General features: G+C 44.6%; 1 protein-coding gene across 1 annotated transcript in view; it reads right to left on the reverse strand.

The window, feature by feature from the left end:
* LOC121573347 (phospholipid phosphatase-related protein type 1) overlaps positions 1-27,249 on the reverse strand; it is a 173,055-nt gene that overhangs the window by 14,148 nt on the left and 131,658 nt on the right. The window contains exons 6-7 of the mRNA XM_041885247.2: positions 17,571-17,747; positions 15,702-15,833 (exon numbers count right to left, since the gene is read on the reverse strand). Of these exons, the coding sequence (XP_041741181.1) occupies positions 15,702-15,833; positions 17,571-17,747 (309 nt within the window). The remainder of the gene's footprint in view (positions 1-15,701; positions 15,834-17,570; positions 17,748-27,249) is intronic.

Below are 27,249 nucleotides of genomic sequence, written 5' to 3' on the forward strand. Positions count from 1 at the left end.
GCAGCCGCACACAAGCAGATCACCATGCTCAATGCCAAGCGTCGGCTGGAGTGGTGTAAAGCTCCCCGCCATTGGACTCTGGAACAGTGGAAATGCGTTCTCTGGAGTGATGAATCCCGCTTCAACATCTGGCAGTCCGACGGACAAATCTGGGTTTGACGGATGCCAGGAGAACGCTACCTGCCCCAATGCATAGTTCCAACTGTAAAGTTTGGTGGAGGAGGAATAATGGTCTGGGACTGTTTTTCATGGTTTGGGCTAGGGCCCTTAGTTCCAGTGAAGTTCAATCTTAACGCTACAGCATACAATGACATTCTACATTTACATTTTTTACATTTTAGTCATTTAGCAGACGCTCTTATCCAGAGCGACTTACAGGAGCAATTAGGGTTAAGTGCCTTGCTCAAGGGCACATTTACGTCATTTAGCAGACGCTCTTATCCAGAGCGACTCACCAATTGGTGCGTTCACCCTATAGCCAGTGGGATAACCACTTTACAATTTTGGGGGGTAGAAGGATTACTTTATCCTATCCCAGGTATTCCTTAAAGAGGTGGGGTTTCAAATGTCTCCGGAAGGTGGTGAGTGACTCCGCTGTCCTGGCGTCGTGAGGGAGCTTGTTCCACCATTGGGGTGCCAGAGCAGCGAACAGTTTTGACTGGGCTGAGCGGGAACTATGCTTCCGCAGAGGAAGGGAGCCAGCAGGCCAGAGGTGGATGAACGCAATGCCCTCGTTTGGGTGTAGGGACTGATCAGAGCCCGAAGGTACAGAGGTGCCGTTCCCCTCACTGCTCCATAGGCAAGCACCATGGTCTTGTAGCGGATGCGAGCTTCAACTGGAAGCCAGTGGAGTGTGCGGAGGAGGGGGGTGACGTGAGAGAACTTGGGAAGGTTGAACACCAGACGGGCTGCGGCATTCTGGATGAGTTGTAGGGGTTTAATGGCACAGGCAGGGAGGCCAGCCAACAGCGAGTTGCAGTAGTCCAGACGGGAGATGACAAGTGCCTGGATTAGGACCTGTGCCGCTTCCTGTGTAGATGATCCTGTGCTTCCAACTTCGTGGCAATAGCTTAGGGAGGGCGCTTTCCTGTTTCAGACAATGCCCCTGTGCACAAAGCAAGGTCCATACAGAAATGGTTTGTCGAGATCGGTGTGGAAGAACTTGACTGGCATGCACAGAGCCCTGACCTCAACCCCATATAACGCCTTTGGGATGAATTGGAACGCCAACTGCAAGCCAGGCCTAATCGCACAAAATCAGTCCCCGACCTCACTAATGCGCGTGGCTGAATGGAAGCAAGTCCCCGCAGCAATGTTCCAACATCTAGTGGAAAGCCTTCCCAGAAGAGTGGAGGCTGTTATATCAGCAAAGGGGGGACCAACTCCATATTAATGCCCATGATTTTGGAATGAGATGTTCGATGAGCCGGTGTTCACATACTTTTGGTCATGTAGTGTATCTGTGACCAACAGATGCATATCTGTAGTCCCCAGTCGTGAAATCCATAGATTAGGGCCTAATGAATGTATTTCAATTGACTGATTTCCATATATGAACTGTAACTCAGAAAAATCGTTTAAAATTGTTGCATGTTGCGTTTATATTTTTGTTCAGACAATCTATATATCAAACATTATTAAGATCTGAACATGTTGTCTGAGGAAGGAGGCGGGGCTATAAAATGTCTCCAGTCTTTACTGACTTGCATTGGATTTGCTTATACTGCATGTACTCTAGGGGTGTGAGGATTTCTTTAGATATTGTTTTAATATATACACTGAACAAAAATATAAAACCAACATGTAAAGTGTGTCCCATGTTTCATTAGCCAAAATAAAAAATCCCTGAAAATGTTCCATATGCACAAAAAAAGCTTATTTCTCTAAAATGTTGTGCACAAATTTGTTTACATCCCTGTTGGTGAGCATTTCACCTTTACCAAGATAATCCATCCACCTGACAGGTGTGGCATATCAAGAAGCTGATTAAACAGCATGATCATTACACAGGTTCATTTCTCTAATTGGCAGTACATCCAACCGATGGCAATTTGAATGCACAGAGTTACCGTGATGAGATACTGAGGCCCATTGTCCTGCCATTCACCTCATGTTTCAGCATTATAATGCTCGGCCCAATGTCACAAGGATCTGTACACAATTCCTGGAAGCTGAAAATGTCCCATATATACAGTGAGGGGAAAAAGTATTTGATCCCCTGCTGATTTTGTACGTTTGCCCACTGACAAAGAAATGATCAGTCTATAATTTTAATGGTAGGTTTATTTGAACAGTGAGAGACAGAATAACAACAAAAAAATCCAGAAAAACACATGTCTAAAATGTTATAAATTGATTTGCATTTTAATGAGGGAAAATAGTATTTGACCCCCTCTCAATCAGAAAGATTTCTGGCTCCCAGATGTCTTTTATACAGGTAACGAGCTGAGATTAGGAGCACACTCTTAAAGGGAGTGCTCCTAATCTCAGCTTGTTACCTGTATAAAAGACACCTGTCCACAGAAGCAATCAATCAATCAGATTCCAAACTCTCCACCATGGCCAAGACCAAAGAGCTCTCCAAGGATGTCAGGGACAAGATTGTAGACCTACACAAGGCTGGAATGGGCTACAAGACCATCGCCAAGCAGCTTGGTGAGAAGGTGACAACAGCTGGTGCGATTATTCGCAAATGGAAGAAACACAAAATAACTATCAATCTCCCTCGGCCTGGGGCTCCATGCAAGATCTCACCTCGTGGAGTTGCAATGATCATGAGAACGGTAAGGAATCAGCCCAGAACTACACGGGAGGATCTTGTCAAGGATCTCAAGGCAGCTGGGACCATAGTCACCAAGAAAACAATTGGTAACACACTACGCCGTGAAGGACTGAAATCCTGCAGCGCCCGCAAGGTCCCCCTGCTCAAGAAAGCACATATACAGGGCCGTCTGAAGTTTGCCAATGAACATCTGACTGATTCAGATGTGTTGTGGTCAGATGAGACCAAAATGGAGCTCTTTGGCATCAACTCAACTCGCCGTGTTTGGAGGAGGAGGAATGCTGCCTATGACCCCAAGAACACCATCCCCACCGTCAAACATGGAGGTGGAAACATTATGCTTTGGGGGGGTTTTCTGCTAAGGGGACAGGACAACTTCACCGCATCAAAGGGACAATGGACGTGGCCATGTACCGTCAAATCTTGGGTGAGAACCTCCTTCCCTCAGCCAGGGCATTGAAAATGGGTCGTGGATGGGTATTCCAGCATGACAATGACCCAAAACACACGGCCAAGGCAACAAAGGAGTGGCTCAAGAAGAAGCACCTTAAGGTTCTGGAGTGGCCTAGCCAGTCTCCAGACCTTAATCCCATAGAAAATCTGTGGAGGGAGCTGAAGGTTCGAGTTGCCAAATGTCAGCCTCGAAACCTTAATGACTTGGAGAAGATCTGCAAAGAGGAGTGGGACAAAATCCCTCCTGAGATGTGTGCAAACCTGGTGGCCAACTACAAGAAACGTCTGACCTCTGATTGCCAACAAGGGTTTTGCCACCAAGTACTAAGTCATGTTTTGCAGAGGGGTCAAATACTTATTTCCCTCAATAAAATACAAATCAATTTATAACATTTTTGACATTAGTTTTTCTTGATTTTGTTGTTGTTATTCTGTCTCTCACTGTTCAAATAAACTTACCATTAAAATTATAGACTGATCATTTCTTTGTCAGTGGGCAAACGTACAAAATCAGCAGGGGATCAAATACTGTTTTCCCTCACTGTATTGGTCTGAACAATCTATATAGCAAAAATGATTAAGATCTGATCATTTGAACACATCGTATTCACAGGACTTGATTCATGTAAAAAAAAACTGTAATCCCATGAGTCCAAAGACTAAATATAGTAGAATATCAAAACTCACACGGTAGAGAAATGCTTTGCCGATTTAAAACGTGTCTTCAGATTTGTCCTTCAGTAAGAACAGGTGTACTAAAGGACATTACTACTACAGTACATTACTACTACAGTACATTACTACTACAGCACATTACTACTACAGTACATTACTACTACAGTACATTACTACTACAGTACATTACTACTACAGTACATTACTACTAAATGGCATTACTACTGCAGTACATTACTACTACAGTACATTACAGTACTAAATGACATTACTACTACAGTACATTACTACTACAGTACATTACTACTACAGTACATTACAGTACTAAATGACATTACTACTACAGTACATTACTACTACAGTACATTACTACTACAGCAGATTACAGTACTAAAGGACATTACTACTACAGTACATTACTACTACAGTACATTACAGTACTAAAGGACATTAGACATTTGGACATGAATGGTTTAATGTTTAATTTCAGCTGGCACTGAGGAAGGATCAGTGTGAGGCAGAAGTAAATATATTGCTATGTCCCAAATGGGACCCTATTCCCTATGTAGTGCACTACTTTAGACCAGAGAATGGCACCCTATTCCCTATGTAGTGCACTACTTTAGACCAGAGAATGGCACCCTATTCCCTATATAGTGCACTACTTTAGACCAGAGAATGGCACCCTATTCCCTATGTAGTGCACTACTTTAGACCAGAGAATGGCACCCTATTCCCTATGTAGTGCACTACTTTAGACCAGAGAATGGCACCCTATTCCCTATATAGTGCACTACTTTAGACCAGAGAATGGCACCCTATTCCCTATATAGTGCACTACTTTAGACCAGAGAATGGCACCCTATTCCCTATATAGTGCACTACTTTAGACCAGAGAATGGCACCCTATTCCCTATATAGTGCACTACTTTAGACCAGAGAATGGCACCCTATTCCCTATATAGTGCACTACTTTAGACCAGAGAATGGCACCCTATTCCCTATATAGTGCACTACTTTAGACCAGAGAATGGCACCTATTCCCTATATAGTGCACTACTTTAGACCTGAGAATGGCAGCCTATTCCCTACATAGTGCACTACTTTAGACCAGAGAATGGCACCCTATTCCCTATATAGTGCACTACTTTAGACCAGAGAATGGCACCCTATTCCCTATGTAGTGCACTACTTTAGACCAGAGAATGGCACCCTATTCCCTATGTAGTGCACTACTTTAGACCAGAGAATGGCACCCTATTCCCTATATAGTGCACTACTTTAGACCAGAGAATGGCACCCTATTCCCTATATAGTGCACTACTTTAGACCAGAGAATGGCACCCTATTCCCTATAGTGCACTACTTTAGACCAGAGAATGGCACCCTATTCCCTATATAGTGCACTACTTTAGACCAGAGAATGGCACCCTATTCCCATATAGTGCACTACTTTAGACCAGAGAATGGCACCCTATTCCCTATATAGTGCACTACTTTAGACCAGAGAATGGCACCCTATTCCCTATATAGTGCACTACTTTAGACCTGAGAATGGCAGCCTATTCCCTACATAGTGCACTACTTTAGACCAGAGAATGGCACCCTATTCCCTATATAGTGCACTACTTTAGACCAGAGAATGGCACCCTATTCCCTATGTAGTGCACTACTTTAGACCAGAGAATGGCACCCTATTCCCTATATAGTGCACTACTTTAGACCAGGACCCATGTAGACCCAGTAGGACTTTAATCAAAAGCAGTGCACTATATAGGTGAAAAAGAGCGCCACCAACTGGTGGACTATGATAGACGTGCCAGTTTAGATATATGTGCAACCAGTCCCGGTTAGAGAACGTAGAATGACCAGCATAAGATACAATTCACACTTTATTGCCACACAGCAAACAGACACACACAGGAATAGACGAGAGAACTAGTGGTAGTGGAAGTGTATTATAGTGGTTTATGGCCAGTGACGCATTAACTCAGGGCGGCAGGTAGCTTAGTGGTTAAGAGCGTTGTGCCAGTAACCGAAAGGTCGCTGGTTCTAATCCCAGAGCCGACTAGGTGAAAAATCTGTCGATGTGCCCTTGAGCAAGGCACTTAACCCTAATTGCTCCTGTAAGTCGCTCTGGATAAGAGCGTCTGCTAAATGCCTAAAACAAAACATAAAACATAACACACGGTTGGCGAAGTCCAAGTTGGAAGACTGGTTTGGAAAGAGTTCAGATGTGAGTTGATGTGGAGGACAGGAGTTTATATCGGTTGTGTCAACCTGTCCTGCTCCCAGGTAGAGCTTCTGATTGGCTGATTAGGTCATATGAATTCTGGTTGCCCCTTGCAACAGAGTGTACCAGGAGAAAAGGTGTGAAGGTTGAGGGCCAGAGTGAGAGTTGAGTGTCCGTAACCAACGGAAAGACCATTCTACAGTAGAGAACAGGGTCCCATTTGGGAAACTGTTAGGGCTTTCTACAGTAGGGAACTGGGAGGCTCTGAGCAGAATGATGTTGATACATACATAAACATGGCAGTTAGTTCATTCATCAACCTGATTCCCCCGGAGGGAGGGAGGGAGGGAGGGAGGGAGGGAGGGAGGGAGGGAGGGAGGGAGGGAGACTGCTGAGGAGGCAGCTGTACAGCTCATCAATACACATTAAGACTGGACACACACACACACACACCTCACACACACACACACCTAACCAGAATCAAAAGATCAAAATCAACTTTATTCTGAATGTACCGTAGTGAGAAGATGCTGCCTTAGTGAGAAGATGCTGCCGACAATATACAAACAGAATAAAGACACGAGTCCACATAGACATCATACAGAATATACAGTGAGGGAAAAAAAGTATTTGATCCCCTGCTGATTTTGTACGTTTGCCCACTGACAAAGAAATGATCAGTCTATAATTTTAATGGTAGGTTTATTTGAACAGTGAGAGACAGAATAACAACAAAAAAATCCAGAAAACGCATGTCAAAAATGTTATAAATTGATTTGAATTTTAATGAGGGAAATAAGTATTTGACCCCCTCAATCAGAAAGATATCTGGCTCCCAGGTGTCTTTTATACAGGTAACGAGCTGAGATTAGGAGCACACTCTTAAAGGGAGTGCTCCTAATCTCAGTTTGTTACCTGTATAAAAGACACCTGTCCACAGAAGCAATCAATCAATCAGATTCCAAACTCTCCACCATGACCAAGACCAAAGAGCTCTCCAAGGATGTCAGGGACAAGATTGTAGACCTACACAAGGCTGGAATGGGCTACAAGACCATCGCCAAGCAGCTTGGTGAGAAGGTGACAACAGTTGGTGCGATTATTCGCAAATGGAAGAAACACAAAATAACTATCAATCTCCCTCGGCCTGGGGCTCCATGCAAGATCTCACCTCGTGGAGTTGCAATGATCATGAAAACGGTGAGGAATCAGCCCAGAACTACACGGGAGGATCTTGTCAAGGATCTCAAGGCAGCTGGGACCATAGTCACCAAGAAAACAATTGGTAACACACTACGCCGTGAAGGACTGAAATCCTGCAGCGCCCGCAAGGTCCCCCTGCTCAAGACAGCACATATACAGGCCCGTCTGAAGTTTGCCAATGAACATCTGAATGATTCAGAGGAGAACTGGGTGAAAGTGTTGTGGTCAGATGAGACCAAAATCGAGCTCTTTGGCATCAACTCAACTCGCCGTTTTGGAGGAGGAGGAATGCTGCCTATGACCCCAAGAACACCATCCCCACCGTCAAACATGGAGGTGGAAATATTATGCTTTGGGGGTGTTTTTCTGCTAAGGGGTCAGGACAACTTCACCGCATCAAAGGGACGATGGACGGGGGGTTTCTGGATTTTTTTGTTGTTATTCTGTCTCTCACTGTTCAAATAAACCTACCATTAAAATGATAGACTGATCATTTCTTTGTCAGTGGGCAAACGTACAAAATCAGCAGGGGATCAAATACTTTTTTCCCTCACTGTACAATATCAGAACAGTAAACCTACAACTCTGGAGTACAGGCTGATTACAGTGGGGATATACCATTTACAGAGGGGATATATCTCTATAAACGGAGGGAGGGATGCTGCCATGATGAATAGAAACAGTGTATATACTGTACAGTGTTGTGTGGAGGTGTGCCTAGTGTTAATACTGCATAGTATCAGCCCAATGCAAAGCCACCTAATCCCTATGACCCTGATGGCCGGTTGATGAGGGCCACATGAAATACAGTTTAATTGTCACATGCTTGGGTAAACAACAGGTGTAGACTAACAGTGAAATGCTTACTTACAACAATGGGGAATACAATAAAACTATTAAATAATATTAAAAAATGGTAATAAATACACAATGAGCGATGATAGCTTGGCTATATACAGTACATGGGGTACCAGAACCGAGTAAATGTCCAAACTGCCTCTGGAAGCAACGTCAGCACAATAACTGTTCGTCTGGAAATGTGTTTCCATGGCCGAGCAGCTGCATGCGAATTGGAGTGGGTCCAGGGTGTCTGGTGTGATGGTGTTGATGTGAGCCATGACCAGCCTTTCAAAGCATTTCATGACTACAGAAGTGAGTGTTATGTGGCGATAGTCATTTAGACAGGTTACACCTTGGCGTTCTTGGGCACAGGGACTATGGTGGTCTGCTTGAAACATGTAGGTATCACAGACTGGGTCAGGGAGAGGTTGAAAATGTGCCAGTGAATGAGGCCTTGTGAATGTTGACCTGTTTAAAAGGTCTTACTCACATCGGCTACGGAGAGCGTGATCACACAGTCATCCAGAACAGAGGATAACACAGTGCCACCGACATGGCCCGCTCCCAAGGACAATGGGCTCTCGTTCTCCGTGGCCGATGTGAGTCAGACATTTAAGCGTGTTAACCCTCGCGAAGCTGCCAGCCCAGACGGCATCCCTAGCCGCGTCCTCAGGGCATGCGCAGACCAGCTGGCTGGAGTGTTTACGGACATATTCAATCTCTCCCTATCCCAGTCTGCTGTCCCCACTTGCTTCAAGATGTCCACCATTGTTCCTGTACCCAAGAAAGCAAAGGTAACTGAACTAAATGACTATCACCACGTAGCACTCATTTCTGTCATCATTAAGTGTTTTGAGAGACTAGTTAAGGATCATATCACCTCTACCTTACCTGACACCCTAGACCCACTTCAATTTGCGTACCGCCCCAATAGATCCACAGACAATAATCGCCATTGCACTGCACACTGCCCTATCCCATCTGGACAAGAGGAATACCTACGTCAGAATGCTGTTCATTGACTATAGCTCAGCATTCAACACCATAGTACCCTCCAAGTTCATCATTAAGCTCGGGGCCCTGGGTCTGAACCCCTCCCTGTGCAACTGGGTCCTGGACTTCCTGACAGGCCACCCCCAGGTGGTGAAGGTAGAAAACGACACCTCCACTTCGCTGATCCTCAACACTGGGGCCCCACAAGGGTGCGTGCTCAGCCCCCTCCTGTACTCCCGGTTCACCCACGCACGCCTACAACTCAATCATCAAGTTTGCAGATGACACAACAGTAATAGGCCTGATTACCAACAATGACGAGACAGCTTACAGGGAGGAGGTGAGGGTTCTGGTGGAGTGGTGCCAGGAAAATAACCTCTCCCTCAACGTCAACAACTTCAGGAGACAGCAGAGGGAGCACACCCCATCCACATCAACGGGACCCCTGTGGAGAAGGTGGAAAGCTTAAAGTTCCTCGGCGTACACATCACTGACAATCTGAAATGGTCCACCCACGCAGACAGTGTGGTGAAGAAGGCGCAACAGCGCCACTTCAACCTCAGGACGCTGAAGAAATTTAGCTTGGTCCCTAAGACCCTCACAAACTTTTACAGATGCACAATTGAGAGCATTCTGTCGGGCTGTATCACCGCCTGGTACGGCAACTGCACCGCCCACAACCGCAGGGCTCTCCAGAGGGTGGTACGGTCTGCCCAACGCATCACCGGGGGCACACTGCCTGCCCTCCAGGACACCTACAGCACCCGATGTCACAGGAAGGCCAAAAAGATCATCAAGGACATCAAACACCCGAGCCACGGCCTGTTCACCCCGCTATCATCCAGAAGGTGAGGTCAGTACAGGTGCATCAAAGCTGGGACCAAGAGACTGAAAAACAGCTTCTATCTCAAGGCCATCAGACTGTTAAATAGCCATCACTAGCTGGCTACCACCCGGTTACTCAACCCTGCAGCTTAGAGGCTGCTGCCCTATATACATAGACATTTATTCACTGGCCACTTTAATAATGGAACACTAGTCACTTTAATAATGTTTACATACTGCTTTACTCATCTCATATGTATATATTGTCTTTTATTATACTGTATTTTAGTCAGGGCCACTCCGACGTTGCTCGTCCTAATATTTATATATTTCTTAATGCCATTATTTTACTTTTAGATTTGTGTATTGTTAAAGAAACCCCTACAACTCATCCAGAACGCTGCAGCCCGTCTGGTATTCAACCTTCCCAAGTTCTCTCACGTCACCCCGCTCCTCCGCACACTCCACTGGCTTCCATTTGAAGCTCGCATCTGCTACAAGACCATGGTGCTTGCCTACGGAGCAGTGAGGGGAACAGCACCTCCTTACCTTCAGGCTCTGATCCTACACCCAAATGAGGGCATTGCGTTCATCCACCTCTGGCCTGCTGGCCCCCCTACCTCTGCGGAAGCACAGTTCCCACTCAGCCCAGTCAAAACTGTTCGCTGCTCTGGCACCCCAATGGTGGAACAAGCTCCCTCATGACGCCAGGACAGCGGAGTCACTCACCACCTTCCGGAGACACTTGAAACCCTACCTCTTTAAGGAATACCTGGGATAGGATAAAAGTAATCCTTCTACCCCCCCTACCTCACCCCCCACAAAAAAAAAATATATATATAAAAAAAAATATATATATATATATATATATATATATATATATATATATATATATATATATATATAACAAATGAAAAATGAAAGAGAGAGAATTTGTTTATTTGTTTATTTTTTTATAATAAAAGATAGAAAAAGGACCCCAATAAAATTACAAAATAAAAAGGCTAATAAAAATAAAAATGTATTTCTTTATTCTGGATAAGAGCGTCTGCTAAGTGACGTAAATGTAAATGTTGTCTCTACCTTCTGTTGTCTGTTGCCCAATAATGTTGCTACCATGTTGTGTTGCTACCATGTTGTTTTCATGTTGTGTTGCTACCTTGCTATGTTGTTGTTTTAGGTCTCTCTTTATGTAGTGTTGTGGCGTCTCTCTTTATGTGGTGTTGTGGCGTCTCTCTTTATGTAGTGTTGTGGTGTCTCTCTTTATGTAGTGTTGTGGCGTCTCTCTTTATGTAGTGTTGTGGCGTCTCTCTTTATGTAGTGTTGTGGTGTCTCTCTTTATGTAGTGTTGTGGCGTCTCTCTTTATGTAGTGTTGTGGTGTCTCTCTTTATGTAGTGTTGTGGCGTCTCTCTTTATGTAGTGTTGTGGCGTCTCTCTTTATGTAGTGTTGTGGTGTCTCTCTTTATGTAGTGTTGTGGTGTCTCTCTTTATGTAGTGTTGTGGTGTCTCTCTTTATGTAGTGTTGTGGTGTCTCTTGTTGTGATGTCTGTTTTGTCCTTTATTTTTATTTTGAATCCCAGCCCCCGTCCCCGCAGGAGGCCTTTTGCCTTTTGGTAGGCCATCATTGTAAATAAGACATTGTTCTTAACTGTCTTGCCTAGTTAAATAAAGGTTAAATTAAATAAATAAATAGTATGGTACAGTACAGTATAGTCCAGTATAGTCCAGTATAGTCCAGTATGGTCCAGTATAGTCCAGTATGGTCCAGTATAGTCCAGTATAGTCCGGTATAGTCCAGTATAGTCCAGTACAGTCCAGTATAGTACAGTATAGTCCAGTACAGTCCAGTATAGTCCGGTACAGTATAGTCCAGTATAGTATAGTCCAGTATAGTAGAGTATAGTCCAGTATAGTATAGTCCAGTACAGTAGAGTATAGTCCAGTATAGTATAGTCCAGTATAGTCCAGTCCAGTATAGTATAGTCCAGTATAGTCCAGTATAGTATAGTCCAGTATAGTATAGTCCAGTATAGTCCAGTCCAGTATAGTATAGTCCAGTATAGTATAGTCCAGTATAGTCCAGTATAGTCCAGTATAGTCCAGTATAGTCCAGTCCAGTATAGTCCAGTAGAGTCCAGTCCAGTATAGTCCAGTACAGTCCAGTATAGTCCAGTACAGTCCAGTATAGTCCGGTATAATATAGTCCAGTATTTGTATTTATTATGGATCCCCATCAGCTGCTGCCAAGGTTATACAATTTTTAAAACATTACAGGACATTCACAGTAGATTTCAAAACGCAGTATAGTAGGGTACAGTACAATACAGTCCAAAATAGTATGGTACAGTACAGACCAGTATAGTATAGTCCAGTATAGTATAGTCCAGTATAGTATAGTCCAGTATAGTATAGTCCAGTATATTATAGTATAGTCCAGTATATTATAGTATAGTCCAGTATAGTATAGTATAGTCCAATATAGTCCGGTATAGTATAGTCCAGTATAGTATAGTCCAGTATAGTATAGTCCAGTATAGTATAGTATAGTCCAGTATAGTCCAGTACAGTCCAGTATAGTCTGGTATAGTATAGTCCAGTATAGTATAGTCCAGTACAGTCCAGTCCAGTATAGTATAGTCCAGTATAGTATAGTCCAGTATAGTATAGCCCAGTATATAGTATAGTCCAGTATAGTATAGTATAGTCCAGCCCAGTATAGTATAGTTCAGTATAGTATAGTCCAGTATAGTCCAGTATAGTCCAGTATAGTATAGTCCAGTATAGTCCAGTATAGTATAGTCCAGTATAGTCCAGTATAGTCCAGTATAGTATAGTCCAGTATAGTCCAGTAAAGTCCAGTCCAGTATAGTCCAGTATAGTATAGTATAGTATAGTCCAGTACAGTCCAGTCCAGTACAGTCCAGTCCAGTATAGTATAGTCCAGTATAGTATAGTCCAGTATAGTATAGTCCAGTATAGTATAGTCCAGTATAGTATAGTCCAGTATAGTCCAGTATAGTCCAATATAGTCCAGTAGAGTCCAGTATAGTCCAGTATAGTATAGTCCAGTATAGTCCAGTAGAGTCCAGTTCAGTATAGTCCAGTACAGTCCAGTATAGTCCAGTATAGTCCGGTATAGTCCAGTATAGTATAGTCCAGTATAGTCCAGTCCAGTATAGTATAGTCCAGTATAGTATAGTTCAGTATAGTATAGTATAGTCCAGTATAGTCCAGTACAGTCCAGTCCATTCCAGTATAGTATAGTCCAGTATAGTATAGTCCAGTATAGTATAGTATGGTCCAGTATAGTCCAGTATAGTATAGTCCAGTATAGTACAGTATGGTATAGTCCAGTATAGTCCAGTATAGTCCAGTATAGTATAGTCCAGTATAGTCCAGTCCAGTATAGTCCAGTACAGTCCAGTATAGTCCAGTATAGTATAGTATAGTATAGTCCAGTACAGTCCAGTCCAGTATAGTATAGTCCAGTATAGTATAGTCCAGTATAGTATAGTCCAGTATAGTCCAGTCCAGTATAGTATAGTCCAGTATAGTATAGTCCAGTATAGTCCAGTATAGTCCAGTATAGTCCAATATAGTCCAGTAGAGTCCAGTATAGTCCAGTATAGTATAGTCCAGTATAGTCCAGTAGAGTCCAGTCCAGTATAGTCCAGTATAGTCCAGTATAGTCCGGTATAGTCCAGTATAGTATAGTCCAGTATAGTTCAGTCCAGTATAGTATAGTCCAGTATAGTCCAGTATAGTCCAGTATAGTATAGTCCAGTATAGTATAGTCCAGTATAGTATAGTCCAGTATAGTCCAGTCCAGTATAGTATAGTCCAGTATAGTCCAGTATAGTCCAGTATAGTATAGTCCAGTATAGTCCAGTATAGTATAGTCCAGTACAGTCCAGTATAGTCCAGTATAGTCCGGTATAGTCCAGTATAGTCCAGCATAGTCCAGTATAGTCCAGTATAGTATAGTCTAGTACAGTATAGTATAGTCTAGTACAGTATAGTCCAGTATAGTATAGTCCAGTACAGTCCAGTATAGTATAGTCCAGTATAGTATAGTATAGTACAGTCCAGTATAGTATAGTCCAGTATAGTATAGTACAGTATAATATAGTCTAGTACAGTATAGTATAGTACAGTCCAGTATAGTATAGTCTAGTACAGTCCAGTATAGTATAGTCTAGTACAGTATAGTCCAGTATAGTATAGTCCAGTATAGTATAGTCCAGTATAGTCCAGTATAGTATAATCCAGTATAGTATAGTCCAGTATAGTCCAGTATAGTATGTCCAGTACAGTCCAGTCCAGTTTAGTATAGTCCTGTATAGTATAGTCCAGTATAGTATAGTCCAGTATAGTCCAGTATAGTATAGTCCAGTACAGTCCAGTATAGTATAGTCCAGTATAGTATATTACAGTATAGTATAGTCCAGTATAGTCCAGTATAGTATAGTCCAGTATAGTCCAGTATAGTATAGTCCAGTATAGTCCAGTATAGTACAGTCCAGTATAGTATAGTCCAGTATAGTCCAGTATAGTATAGTACAGTATGGTATAGTCCAGTATAGTATAGTCCAGTATAGTATAGTCCAGTATAGTATAGTCCAGTATAGTATAGTCCAGTACAGTCCAGTCCAGTATTGAATAGTCCAGTATAGTATAGTACAGCATAGTACGGTACAGCATAGTCCAGTATATACCAGTATAGTATGGTACAGGATAGTATAGTCCAGTATAGTATGGTACAGGATAGTATAGTCCAGGATAGTATAGTCCAGGATAGTTTGGTACAGCACACTCTGGTCTAGGTCAGCACTAAGGACTCTGCTAACTATGTGCCTGTGCAGTAGTATTGTACAGTAGTGTTAAGTGGTTACCGGTGCAGTAGTATTGTACAGTAGTGTTAAGTGGTTACAGTAGTATTGTACAGTAGTGTTAAGTGGTTACAGTAGTATTGTACAGTAGTGTTAAGTGGTTACAGTTGTATTCTACAGTAGTGTTAAGTGGTTACCTGTGCAGTAGTATTGTACAGTAGTGTTAAGTGGTTACAGTAGTATTGTACAGTAGTGTTAAGTGGTTACAGTAGTATTGTACAGTAGTGTTAAGTGGTTACAGTAGTATTGTACAGTAGTGTTAAGTGGTTGCAGTAGTATTGTACAGTAGTGTTAAGTGGTTACAGTAGTATTGTACATTAGTGTTAAGTGGTTACAGTTGTATTGTACAGTAGTGTTAAGTGGTTACCTGTGCAGTAGTATTGTACAGTAGTGTTAAGTGGTTACAGTAGTATTGTACAGTAGTGTTAAGTGGTTACAGTAGTATTGTACAGTAGTGTTAAGTGGTTACAGTAGTATTGTACAGTAGTGTTAAGTGGTTACAGTAGTATTGTACAGTAGTGTTAAGTGGTTACCTGTGCAGTAGTATTGTACAGTAGTGTTAAGGGGTTACAGTAGTATTGTACAGTAGTGTTAAGTGGTTACAGTAGTATTGTACAGTAGTGTTAAGTGGTTACAGTAGTATTGTACAGTAGTGTTAAGTGGTTACCTGTGCAGTAGTATTGCACAGTAGTGTTAAGGGGTTACAGTAGTATTGTACAGTAGTGTTAAGTGGTTACAGTAGTATTGTACAGTAGTGTTAAGTGGTTACATGTGCAGTAGTATTGTACAGTAGTGTGAAGTGGTTACCTGTGCGCTGAGTGTCTCCAGGGGGCTCTGGACGCGGGGGAAGGTCATTAGGGGGAGACCGCGGTAATCTTCAGTCTTCTGCTTGGTGGGGGTGCAGTGGGCTCCTTTAAAGTTGTTCACCACACAGATACCCTAAAACACAGGAGACATACAGGAGAGTGTACAAAACATTAAGAACACCTGCTCTTTCCATGACAGACTGACCAGGTGAATCCAGGTGAAAGCTATGATCCCTTATTGATGTCACCTGTTAAATCCACTTCAAATCAGTGTAGATGAAGGGGAGGAGACAGGTTAAAGAAGGTTTTTTAAGCCTTGAGACAACTGAGACATGGATTGTGTATGTGTGCCATTCAGAGGGTAAATGAGCAAGACAAAAGATTGAAGTGCCTTTGAACGGGGCATGGTAGTAGGTGCCAGGCGCACCGGTTTGTGTGTGTCAAGAACTGCAACGCTGCTGGGTTTTTCACGCTCAACAGTTTCCCGTGTGTTTCAAGAATGATCCACCACCCAAAGGACATCCAGCCAACTTGACACAACTGTGGGAAGCATGGAGTCAACATGGGCCAGCATCCCTGTGAAACGCTTTCGACACCTTGTAGAGTCCAATGCCCCGGCAAATTGAGGCTGTTCTGAGGGCAAAAGGGGGGGGGGCAACTCAATGTTAGGAAGGTGTTCCTAATGTTTGGTAAACTCAGTGTATATTTGACCTTGTCTTTAAGGTTATTGTCGTGCTGAAAGGTGAATTTGTCTCCCAGTGTCTGGTGGAAAGCAGACTGGACCAGCTTTTCCTCTAGGATTTTGCCCGTGCTTAGCTCCATTCCGTTTCTTTTAATCCCAGAAAACTCCCTCGTCCTTGCCAATGACAAGCATACCCATAACATGATGCAGCCACCACCATGCTTGAAAATGTGAAGAGTGGAACTCAGTGATGTGTTGTTTTACTTTAGTTTTACTTTAGTGCCTTGTTGCAAACACAATGCATGTTTTGGAATATGTATATTCTGTACAGGCTTCCTTCTTTTCACTCTGTCATTTAGGTTAGTATTGTGGAGTAACTACAATGTTGTTGATCCATCCTCCGTTTTCTCCTATCACAGCCATTCAACTCTGTAACTGTTTTAAAGTCACCATTGGCCTAATGGTGAAATCCCTGAGCGATTTCCTTCCTCTCCGGCAACTGAGTTAGGAAGGACGCCTGTATCTTTGTAGTGACTGGGTGTATTGATACACCATCCAAAGAGTAACTAACTACTTCACCATGCTCAAAGGGATATTCAATGTCTGCTTTTTTAATTTTTACCCATCTACCAAATTGGTGCCCTTCTTTGCGAGGCATTGGAAAACCTCCCTGGTCTTTGTGGTTGAATCTGTGTTTTGAAATTCACTGCTCGACTGAGGGACCTTACAGATAACTGTATGTGTGGGGTTCAGAAATGAGGTAGACATTCAAAAATCCATGCAAGATATTATGTGACTTGTTAAGCACAGTTTTACTCCTGAACTTCTTTAGGCTTGCCATAACAAAGAGGTTGAATACTTACTGACACAAGACATTTCAGCTTTTCATTTTTTATTAATTTGTAAAAATGTGTAAAAACACAATTCCACTTTGACATTATGGAGTATTGTGTGTAGGCCAGTGACACAAAATCTCAATTTAATCTATTTTAAATTCAGGCAGAAACAGAACAACATGTGGAAAAAGTAAATACTTTCTGAAGGCACTGAACCACACGTCCTCAGGCCTTATTGATTCAACATACCAGCTTAAGATCGTTTGACCAATACTAGACTAGACTTCCTGGACTACCATTGTGTGCTAAAAGAGATCATCAACAAAGAGATAAAGAAAACGTTAGTCCTCACCAGGAAGAGAGCAACAGAGCTGCCCAGGATGAACCCAGCGATGACATCAGAACAGTGGTTCCGGTACTCCGAGACCCGGTTGAGCCCGGTGAGGAAGGCTGTACACAGGATACCCAGGCACAGCACCGGTTTGGCCAGGCGGCTACTCTTAGTCTTTATAGTGCTAGTGATGTACATCTGGAACAGGGAGAGACACGACATGGTGACACAGAACCATAAAGATTAAAGTTTGTGTTTAGTCATCACCATCATCATCACCATCATCACCACCATCATCATCAGCATCATCACCATCATCATCATCATCACCATCATCATCAGCATCATCATCATCACCACCATCATCATCAGCATCATCACCATCATCATCACCATCACCATCATCACCATCATCACCATCATCATCAGCATCATCATCATCACCACCATCATCATCACCACCATCATCATCAGCATCATCACCATCATCACCATCATCACCATCATCACCATCATCAGCATCATCACCATCATCACAATCATCATCATCACCATCATCATCATCACCATCATCATTGTTAAAGATTAATGACTAGAGCACATTTTAGTTTGCATAATGAGCTCTTTTATAATTGCATAATCCGTTTATTAGTAGTAAAAACGTGTTAGGGGGTTATGGGGTTAGGGGGTTAGGGGGATAGGGGGTTATGGGGATAGGGGGTTAGGGGTTATGGGGGATAGGGGGTTATGGGGTTAGGGGATAGGGGTTAGGGGGTTAGGGGATAGGGGTTAGGGGGTTATGGGGATAGGGGTTATGGGGTTAGGGGTTAGGGGGATAGGGGGTTAGGGGATAGGGGGTTAGGGGTTAGGGGGTTATGGTGTTAGGGGATAGGGGGTTAGGGGTTAGGGGTTGAGGGGTTATGGTGTTATGGGGATAGGGGGTTATGGGGATAGGGGGTTAGGGGGTTAGGGGGTTAGGGGTTATGGGGTTAGGGGATAGGGGTTAGGGGGGTTAGGGGGTTATGGTGTTATGGGGATAGGGGGTTATGGGGATAGGGGGTTAGGGGGTTATGGTGTTATGGGGATAGGGGGTTATGGGGATAGGGGGTTGGGGTTAGGGGATAGGGGGTTAGGGGGATAGGGGGATAGGGGGTTATGGGGTTAGGGGGATAGGGGGATAGGGGGTTATGGGGATAGGGGGTTAGGGGGTTAGGGGATAGGGGGTTATGGTGTTAGGGGTTAGGGGGATAGGGGGTTATGGGGTTATGGGGATAGGGGGATAGGGGCTTAGGGGGTTATGGGGATAGGGGGATAGGGGGATAGGGGGTTAGGGGATAGGGGGTTAGGGGGTTATGGGGATAGGGGGATAGGGGGTCAGTGTGTGTGTGTGTGAGTATAAAAAGACTTTGCACCCATTTTGGGGCAGAGCTCTCATGAATAAAGAAACTGATTCATTACAGAAATGGGACTTTGTTTAATTCATTATTAACTAGAGCCTTACAACCTCTGGGAATTATTCAAAGCTTGAGAAGTAGTTGACTTCAACCATTGAGATGACAACATTCTCGTGACAGAAGGGTAATTATGTAGTGGACTGCAGTAGACTGTAGGAATGTGTATTCAAGGCCTCTCCGGACTCAAGCAGGGACACGATACCTGCCACCTGCCCAGTAAAAGAGATTGATTGTTCATCCTTGACACAGAAGGGGGAGTCTAGTTGGGAAAGGGGGGGGTTCTTGGCAGCTGTATCGTGGTCTTGGCAACTGCAACACCTACTGTGGTGAATAAATCTAGCTTCAGTTTTCTCAGAGTCCGTCTGGAGTATTGTACCAGAACATTTTAGTCATTTAGCAGACGCTCTTATCCAGAGCGACTTACAATTAGTGAGTGCATACATTTTTCATACTGGCCCCCCGTGGGAATCGAACCCACAACCCTGGCGTTGCAAGCGCCATGCTCTACCAACTGAGCTACACTGGGCCAACCTTAACAATTGGCGTTGTCGGCAGGATTCACCACGATTTTCAGTCAAACTAAAGAGTACGAATCAGTGGAACAGGAGCCGGCACACAAAACGAGGTAAGAAAGTTCCTATACCCGTTTCCACCCATTCTGACATCTTAGGTGAGGTGAGGGTCATAGGCTGAATATAAACTATGGGAAACAGACCTAGAAAGCCTGGATCTATTCAGTAGGCCCACTGGAAATACACAACCGGTCATAGCCCAGCCTAGCCCCCATATATAGGTTAGACTGGGCACTGCCAGCACGGCCTGCTTAGGAAGGTATAGCCCCCATATATAGGTTAGACTGGGCACGGCCTGCTTAGGAAGGTATAGCCCCCATATATAGGTTAGACTGGGCACGGCCTGCTTAGGAAGGTATAGCCCCCATATATAGGTTAGACTGGGCACGGCCTGCTTAGGAAGGTATAGCCCCCATATATAGGTTAGACTGGGCACGGCCTGCTTAGGAAGGTATAGCCCCCATATATAGGTTAGACTGGGCACTGCCTGCTTAGGAAGGTATAGCCCCCATATATAGGTTAGACTGGGCACTGCCAGCACGGCCTGCTTAGGAAGGTATAGCCCCCATATATAGGTTAGACTGGGCACTGCCTGCTTAGGAAGGTATAGCCCCCATATATAGGTTAGACTGGGCACGGCCTGCTTAGGAAGGTATAGCCCCCATATATAGGTTAGACTGGGCACTGCCAGCACGGCCTGCTTAGGAAGGTATAGCCCCCATATATAGGTTAGACTGGGCACTGCCTGCTTAGGAAGGTATAGCCCCCATATATAGGTTAGACTGGGCACTGCCTGCTTAGGAAGGTATAGCCCCCATATATAGGTTAGACTGGGCACTGCCTGCTTAGGAAGGTATAGCCCCCATATATAGGTTAGACTGGGCACTGCCTGCTTAGGAAGGTATAGCCCCCATATATAGGTTAGACTGGGCACTGCCGTCACGGCCTGCTTAGGAAGGTATAGCCCCCCATATATAGGTTAGACTGGGCACGGCCTGCTTAGGAAGGTATAGCCCCACATATAGGTTAGACTGGGCACTGCCTGCTTAGGAAGGTATAGCCCCCATATATAGGTTAGACTGGGCACGGCCTGCTTAGGAAGGTATAGCCCCCATATATAGGTTAGACTGGGCACTGCCGTCACGGCCTGCTTAGGAAGGTATAGCCCCCATATATAGGTTAGACTGGGCACGGCCTGCTTAGGAAGGTATAGCCCCCATATATAGGTTAGACTGGGCACGGCCTGCTTAGGAAGGTATAGCCCCCATATATAGGTTAGACTGGGCACGGCCTGCTTAGGAAGGTATAGCCCCCATATATAGGTTAGACTGGGCACGGCCTGCTTAGGAAGGTATAGCCCCCATATATAGGTTAGACTGGGCACTGCCTGCTTAGGAAGGTATAGCCCCCATATATAGGTTAGACTGGGCACGGCCTGCTTAGGAAGGTATAGCCCCCATATATAGGTTAGACTGGGCACTGCCTGCTTAGGAAGGTATAGCCCCCATATATAGGTTAGACTACGCACCGCAGGCACTACGTGCCTAGGACGGTTTAACCATCCCCTAGGACTAGGGGTTGAAGTCCCCTAGGAGGGTCGATGGGAGTGGCCGTCCCTACGACACGTCTGTTTATTGTCTGTACTGTCTGTGTGGTATATGGAGATGTTGGCACATCTGTATACTAGTACGTTCAGTTGTTGAGAAGTAGTCCATATTGAAAGACTACGTTATTCAACGAGACCCGTGGAAGCCATACCAGGAGGAAGACGTAGGTTTTACCATGAATAATGCCCGTTAAGGATGATACATTGTCAGTAGATGAATACGTGCACGGTGATAGACAGCTGCCTGTACGTTCTGGAGGTGGTTGGAGAACAGTATAAGTTATTACCAGCCTCTGGTTCAGACCAGGGTGCTGAGCTCTATGGACTAACAGAAGTAGTTAAAGCTGTCCCATTGTCAGCCTCTGGTTCAGACCAGGGTGCTGAGCTCTATGGACTAACAGAAGTAGTTAAAGCTGTCCCATTGTCAGCCTCTGGTTCAGACCAGGGTGCGGAGCTCTATGGACCAACCTGTAGGCTGTCGGCAGGGGACTCTCTCTATGCTTTTGGGGTAGTTCATGATTTTGTGACACTGTGGTTACAAAGGGGCATGTTAACGGCGACAGGAGCACCGATTTAAAAACGGCCATGAAGTAGAGGCATTACTAGAAGTGTGTCTGTTATCCATCATAAGTAAATCCAGTAAATTAGATAATAGAACGTCAACAGCAAACTCCTAGGAAGAAAATATGGGAGTGGTTAGAGAATGGGTGTCAAGTGGTACAGTGTGGTACAATACAACCACTGGGAAACCAATAGTAAACACAGAGGGGGTGTGGTACAATACAACCACTGGGAAACCAACAGTAAACACAGAGGGGGTGTGGTACAATACAACCACTGGAAAACCAATAGTAAACACAGAGGGGGTGTGGTACAATACAACCACTGGGAAACCAATAGTAAACACAGAGGGGGTGTGGTACAATACAACCACTGGGAAACCAATAGTAAACACAGAGGGGTGTGGTGCAATACAACCACTGGGAAACCAATAGTAAACACAGAGGGGTGTGGTACAATACAACCACTGGGGAAACCAATAGTAAACACAGAGGGGGTGTGGTGCAATACAACCACTGGGAAACCAATAGTAAACACAGAGGGGGTGTGGTACAATACAACCACTGGGAAACCAATAGTAAACACAGAGGGGGTGTGGTACAATACAACCACTGGGAAACCAATAGTAAACACAGAGGGGGTGTGGTGCAATACAACCACTAGGAAACCAATAGTAAACACAGAGGGGGTGTGGTGCAATACAACCACTGGGAAACCAATAGTAAACACAGAGGGGGTGTGGTGCAATACAACCACTGGGAAACCAATAGTAAACACAGAGGGGGTGTGGTGCAATACAACCACTGGGAAACCAATAGTAAACACAGAGAGGGTGTGGTACAATACAACCACTGGGAAACCAATAGTAAACACAGAGAGGGTGTGGTGCAATACAACCACTGGGAAACCAATAGTAAACACAGAGGGGGTGTGGTACAATACAACCACTAGGAAACCAACAGTAAACACAGAGGGGGTGTGGTACAATACAACCACTGGGAAACCAACAGTAAACACAGAGGGGGTGTGGTGCAATACAACCACTGGGAAACCAATAGTAAACACAGAGGGGGTGTGGTGCAATACAACCACTGGGAAACCAATAGTAAACACAGAGGGGTGTGGTGCAATACAACCACTGGGAAACCAATAGTAAACACAGAGGGGGTGTGGTACAATACAACCACTGGGAAACCAATAGTAAACACAGAGGGGTGTGGTACAATACAACCACTGGGAAACCAATAGTAAACACAGAGGGGTGTGGTACAATACAACCACTGGGAAACCAATAGTAAACACAGAGGGGGTGTGGTGCAATACAACCACTGGGAAACCAATAGTAAACACAGAGGGGGTGTGGTGCAATACAACCACTGGGAAACCAATAGTAAACACAGAGAGGGTGTGGTACAATACAACCACTGGGAAACCAATAGTAAACACAGAGAGGGTGTGGTGCAATACAACCACTGGGAAACCAATAGTAAACACAGAGGGGGTGTGGTACAATACAACCACTGGGAAACCAATAGTAAACACAGAGGGGGTGTGGTGCAATACAACCACTGGGAAACCAATAGTAAACACAGAGGGGGTGTGGTGCAATACAACCACTGGGAAACCAATAGTAAACACAGAGAGGGTGTGGTACAATACAACCACTGGGAAACCAATAGTAAACACAGAGAGGGTGTGGTGCAATACAACCACTGGGAAACCAATAGTAAACACAGAGGGGTGTGGTACAATACAACCACTGGGGAAACCAATAGTAAACACAGAGGGGGTGTGGTACAATACAACCACTGGGAAACCAACAGTAAACACAGAGGGGGTGTGGTGCAATACAACCACTGGGAAACCAATAGTAAACACAGAGGGGGTGTGGTGCAATACAACCACTGGGAAACCAATAGTAAACACAGAGAGGGTGTGGTGCAATACAACCACTGGGAAACCAATAGTAAACACAGAGGGGGTGTGGTACAATACAACCACTGGGAAACCAATAGTAAACACAGAGGGGGTGTGGTACAATACAACCACTGGGAAACCAATAGTAAACACAGAGGGGTGTGGTGCAATACAACCACTGGGGAAACCAATAGTAAACACAGAGGGGTGTGGTGCAATACAACCACTGGGAAACCAATAGTAAACACAGAGAGGGTGTGGTGCAATACAACCACTGGGAAACCAATAGTAAACACAGAGGGGGTGTGGTACAATACAACCACTGGGAAACCAATAGTAAACACAGAGGGGGTGTGGTACAATACAACCACTGGGAAACCAATAGTAAACACAGAGGGGGTGTGGTACAATACAACCACTGGGAAACCAATAGTAAACACAGAGGGGTGTGGTACAATACAACCACTGGGAAACCAATAGTAAACACAGAGGGGGTGTGGTACAATACAACCACTGGGAAACCAATAGTAAACACAGAGGGGGTGTGGTACAATACAACCACTGGGAAACCAATAGTAAACACAGAGGGGGTGTGGTACAATACAACCACTGGGAAACCAATAGTAAACACAGAGGGGTGTGGTACAATACAACCACTGGGAAACCAATAGTAAACACAGAGGGGGTGTGGTACAATACAACCACTGGGAAACCAATAGTAAACACAGAGGGGTGTGGTGCAATACAACCACTGGGAAACCAATAGTAAACACAGAGGGGTGTGGTACAATACAACCACTGGGAAACCAATAGTAAACACAGAGGGGTGTGGTGCAATACAACCACTGGGAAACCAATAGTAAACACAGAGGGGGTGTGGTGCAATACAACCACTGGGAAACCAATAGTAAACACAGAGGGGGTGTGGTACAATACAACCACTAGGAAACCAACAGTAAACACAGAGGGGGTGTGGTACAATACAACCACTGGGAAACCAACAGTAAACACAGAGGGGGTGTGGTGCAATACAACCACTGGGAAACCAATAGTAAACACAGAGGGGGTGTGGTGCAATACAACCACTGGGAAACCAATAGTAAACACAGAGAGGGTGTGGTGCAATACAACCACTGGGAAACCAATAGTAAACACAGAGGGGGTGTGGTACAATACAACCACTGGGAAACCAATAGTAAACACAGAGGAGGGTGTGGTACAATACAACCACTGGGAAACCAATAGTAAACACAGAGGGGTGTGGTACAATACAACCACTGGGAAACCAATAGTAAACACAGAGGGGGGTGTGGTGCAATACAACCACTGGGAAACCAATAGTAAACACAGAGGGGTGTGGTGCAATACAACCACTGGGAAACCAATAGTAAACACAGAGAGGGTGTGGTGCAATACAACCACTGGGAAACCAATAGTAAACACAGAGAGGGTGTGGTGCAATACAACCACTGGGAAACCAATAGTAAACACAGAGGGGGTGTGGTACAATACAACCACTGGGAAACCAATAGTAAACACAGAGGGGGTGTGGTGCAATACAACCACTGGGAAACCAACAGTAAACACAGAGGGGGTGTGGTGCAATACAACCACTGGGAAACCAATAGTAAACACAGAGAGGGTGTGGTGCAATACAACCACTGGGAAACCAATAGTAAACACAGAGAGGGTGTGGTACAATACAACCACTGGGAAACCAATAGTAAACACAGAGGGGGTGTGGTACAATACAACCACTGGGAAACCAATAGTAAACACAGAGGGGGTGTGGTACAATACAACCACTGGGAAACCAATAGTAAACACAGAGGGGGTGTGGTGCAATACAACCACTGGGAAACCAATAGTAAACACAGAGAGGGTGTGGTGCAATACAACCACTGGGAAACCAATAGTAAACACAGAGGGGGTGTGGTGCAATACAACCACTGGGAAACCAATAGTAAACACAGAGGGGGTGTGGTACAATACAACCACTGGGAAACCAATAGTAAACACAGAGGGGTGTGGTACAATACAACCACTGGGAAACCAATAGTAAACACAGAGGGGTGTGGTACAATACAACCACTGGGAAACCAATAGTAAACACAGAGGGGTGTGGTGCAATACAACCACTGGGAAACCAATAGTAAACACAGAGGGGGTGTGGTACAATACAACCACTGGGAAACCAATAGTAAACACAGAGGGGTGTGGTACAATACAACCACTGGGAAACCAATAGTAAACACAGAGGGGTGTGGTACAATACAACCACTGGGAAACCAATAGTAAACACAGAGGGGGTGTGGTACAATACAACCACTGGGAAACCAATAGTAAACACAGAGGGGGTGTGGTACAATACAACCACTGGGAAACCAATAGTAAACACAGAGGGGGTGTGGTGCAATACAACCACTGGGAAACCAATAGTAAACACAGAGGGGGTGTGGTACAATACAACCACTGGGAAACCAATAGTAAACACAGAGGGGGGTGTGGTACAATACAACCACTGGGAAACCAATAGTAAACACAGAGGGGGTGTGGTACAATACAACCACTGGGAAACCAATAGTAAACACAGAGGGGTGTGGTACAATACAACCACTGGGAAACCAATAGTAAACACAGAGGGTGTGGTGCAATACAACCACTGGGAAACCAATAGTAAACACAGAGGGGGTGTGGTGCAATACAACCACTGGGAAACCAATAGTAAACACAGAGAGGGTGTGGTGCAATACAACCACTGGGAAACCAATAGTAAACACAGAGGGGTGTGGTGCAATACAACCACTGGGAAACCAATAGTAAACACAGAGGGGGTGTGGTACAATACAACCACTGGGAAACCAATAGTAAACACAGAGGGGTGTGGTGCAATACAACCACTGGGAAACCAATAGTAAACACAGAGGGGGTGTGGTGCAATACAACCACTGGGAAACCAATAGTAAACACAGAGAGGGTGTGGTACAATACAACCACTGGGAAACCAATAGTAAACACAGAGGGGTGTGGTGCAATACAACCACTGGGAAACCAATAGTAAACACAGAGGGGGTGTGGTACAATACAACCACTGGGGAAACCAATAAGTAAACACAGAGGGGGTGTGGTACAATACAACCACTGGGAAACCAACAGTAAACACAGAGGGGGTGTGGTGCAATACAACCACTGGGAAACCAATAGTAAACACAGAGGGGGTGTGGTACAATACAACCACTGGGAAACCAATAGTAAACACAGAGAGGGTGTGGTGCAATACAACCACTGGGGAAACCAATAGTAAACACAGAGGGGGTGTGGTACAATACAACCACTGGGAAACCAATAGTAAACACAGAGGGGGTGTGGTACAATACAACCACTGGGAAACCAATAGTAAACACAGAGAGGGTGTGGTGCAATACAACCACTGGGAAACCAATAGTAAACACAGAGGGGGTGTGGTACAATACAACCACTGGGAAACCAATAGTAAACACAGAGGGGGTGTGGTACAATACAACCACTGGGAAACCAATAGTAAACACAGAGGGGGGTGTGGTACAATACAACCACTGGGAAACCAATAG

This window comes from Coregonus clupeaformis, chromosome 9 (assembly GCF_020615455.1).
Source record: "Coregonus clupeaformis isolate EN_2021a chromosome 9, ASM2061545v1, whole genome shotgun sequence".
In the NCBI taxonomy this organism is placed as follows: Eukaryota; Metazoa; Chordata; class Actinopteri; order Salmoniformes; family Salmonidae; genus Coregonus; species Coregonus clupeaformis.